General features: G+C 40.9%; 1 protein-coding gene across 1 annotated transcript in view; it reads right to left on the bottom strand.

Annotated features, from left to right (window-relative positions):
- Window positions 1–244: 244 nt before the first annotated feature.
- Window positions 245–2941, bottom strand: part of FRMD4B (FERM domain containing 4B) — a 216463-nt gene continuing 213766 nt past the window's right edge. Inside the window, 1 exon segment of the mRNA XM_006160350.2 lies at window positions 245–938. Coding sequence (XP_006160412.1) covers window positions 818–938 — 121 coding nt within the window. The 3' untranslated portion in view covers window positions 245–817.

The raw sequence follows: 2941 nt of genomic DNA, 5'->3' as shown, positions 1-2941 counted from the left end.
AAAGCGGCCCATTGGGCAATTGGGGGAGAAAAAAAAAAAAAAAAAAAAAAAAAAGAGCTCAGCGATCTTGTACCTCAGAAAATTCTCCAAGCAGAATTTGTCAATTATTCAGAGACTGCTTCGTTTCCCCCTATCTGCTACCGTGAAGTTATATTACAAGATGCTATAGCAGTCAGTCTTTCTAGAACCCATGTGATGACGCTTATGAAAAACATCACTCATGATAATATCCGGAAAACATTGACATTGACACTCATTCAGATATTCATGAAAATCCCAGTTCTCTTCAAGTAATTTTCCAATACTGTCTACGTTGATCATGTCCGTGTACAAATAGCATGTTATTCTCTGTTGGCGCACACATTCAAACCACGTGATGGTGAGCAGTGACTCAGGAGCTTCTGGTTTCCCTCCTCTCACCATTCCACATTGTGCTGCGAACGCTCCCCTGTCCTTCTTTCCTCATGGGACACCTGAATGCACCTTCACAGTTCGGAGGTTTACCTTCGACAACTTGTATTCCCTTAAAAAGTGCTTGCCATGGATGCAGGCTTCAGACGGAGTCCTCTCTTGGCAATGGTTCTACATGGGGCCAGACCTCACTGCTGGGAGGGCGCCTGGAGTGTGAAAGGCAAGTCCTCACTCAGGGCTCTGTAGATCTTAATGTGGGATTTACTTCCAGGGCAACGTCCAGGCTTCTCTTCAACCTCTGATGTCTCTGGGTTTCTAAAGCCAAAGGCCTTCTGGGAAGACGAGTGTATTTGCAAGGCACACTAGTGTGAGAACGCAGTGCTGGGTCAAGAGGTTCAACTGCAGTTCAGACTAATGTTCCAGGCTTGGAATCCTCATGCCAAAAGAGCGTCTGCTCACCACTGTCCAGGTTGTCTTCCAACCGGCTTCCGTCTGTACTGTCCAGTTGACTGGCCTCTGTGTACTGTCTATTCAAGGAAATCAGACAAGTTATGACATGTGATCATTTTTGTGCCATCAGAGCAAAGACTTCTACACTCAAAGAAATTAGTAGAAAGCACTGTTAAGAAAAATTGCCCAAAACCTAAAGATAATGCAAAAGATGACAGCATTTTCTTTCAATGTGTTACTGAAGTGTCATCTAAAAGGCATATGAAGGAATTATTTAATCCCCCAGGAAGGTATACTCTTGTTTAATTTAGCATTAATAGGCCCCAGATTGTGTTACGTTACACATTAACTTGTATGCTTTTGTCTGGAAGAAACACAGATAGCTTCTGTCTAGGAGGAAAAGATTATGCTTATAGGTTTACTGGCCTACAAGACATTAACTGGGGTTGTGTCTAATTTAGAAATGTTATTCTTCTGCTGGAATAAGATACTCCTTCAGTATCTTGAAATCTCTTTGAATCTGCTTTACCATTCTGCTAGTTCCCTCATTAGTGAATTAAGTGAAGCTTTGACACATGCTCATTTTCTATTTGTGTGAGTTACATTTTTAGCTTTTCAAAAAACATAAAGGGGCTTCAAAATGTGGGGAAAAAATAAAAGTATGAATTAAATTTTTTTTTTTTTGGAGAGATTTTCACTGTAGGGTGCGTGCGCTCGCCAGACAGACAGAGAGACATAGAGACAGAAAGCGAGAAATCACCCCCCCAGGGGGGATGGTCACGCCGCAATCCCTTCTCCTCCATTCTCCTCTCGGGATCTTGGGCACGCACGCACACGCGCCTGGCGTGAGTTTTAAGCCACCGGGTCCGGGACACGAACCGCGGTCGACTACGTGGGAGTCCAGCGACATAGCCATTACGCTAACTGCTGGTTCCCGGTATGAATTAATTTTGAGGCAAAAAGTTTTGAAATCCATGTGTATTTCTTTCATAAAAGGCTTTCTTTTTTCTCCCACAAACTTTTTGGAGACGTCCTCACATGTGTAGAAAGTCACATTTTAAGTATTTTTCAAATTAAGGGAATGTACTAGATGCTTTCCTCATGGACAAAGGAATATATTTAGAAAGCAGTAAGGGCACCTTAAGGCATCTCTAGGGCTTATGGGTCAAGCATAAATTTGGAGTGACTCAGGAAACAGCAGTATCACATTTAAAAATCGGAAGCATATGTGGATTGCGTATCTCAGTGAAAGCATCCTGTCCACAATAGAAACCACCCTGAACAGCACAACTGCGTCGCTGCAATAGCAGGTTAAAATAGGTTAAACAGTTAGTAGCTTTCTTTTCTTTATTTCTAATGACAAAGTCTTTTAGTAAAGGTTAGACAAGTCTTTGGAAGAAGAGTTTTGGAAACACACACTCTGTAAATCAGGTTTTTAGTGTTTCATGTAATAAAAACCAAAGTCACATTTCATAACTTCACACAAATCAGAGCAAGCGCAACTCTGGCTATGCAAGAAGCAACACACAAATTCAGCGACTGTACTTACTACAACTGGCTACCCTTAGCAAAAGAGAATTTAAAACTGATCTCGCTTCTGGAGACATAATCATTCTCTGGGACAAAAGCCCTTGGTTTTGCCTAGTAATAGGGTAGGGTTAGATAGGGTAGAGGAAAAGGAGTGGGAAATAGGAAGTAAAAGAAAGAAAAGTTATTTGAAAACACAGTTTATAACAGCAGAGCCCCAACTCTAACTATGTCATATACTAAGTAGCATAAGAGACTTGAACATTTCTGCTTAGGAACATTTATGCCAAGGAAAATTATACCGAATCATCCTGAAAAAAAAAATTATTGGTAAAAATCTGTCAATTTCTATAGTATTAAGACCTGGATACTCTGGAGAAAAGGATATTTAAGGGTATATACCTCATTTATTAAAAAGAAAAATAAAATTCAGAGACACTGAAAAGCATTTCAAACCTTTAGCTTAAAAGAACATCTATAGGGACCAGCAATTAGTGTAATGGCTATGTCGCTGGACTCCCATGTAGCTGACTGTGGTTGGAGTCTCGGGCCC

The sequence above is a fragment of the Tupaia chinensis genome, unplaced genomic scaffold (assembly GCF_000334495.1).
Source record: "Tupaia chinensis unplaced genomic scaffold, TupChi_1.0 Scaffold000682_1, whole genome shotgun sequence".
In the NCBI taxonomy this organism is placed as follows: domain Eukaryota; kingdom Metazoa; phylum Chordata; class Mammalia; order Scandentia; family Tupaiidae; genus Tupaia; species Tupaia belangeri.
Note: the sequence above shows the minus strand (reverse complement) of the source record. Positions and strands in the feature narration are given on the sequence as shown.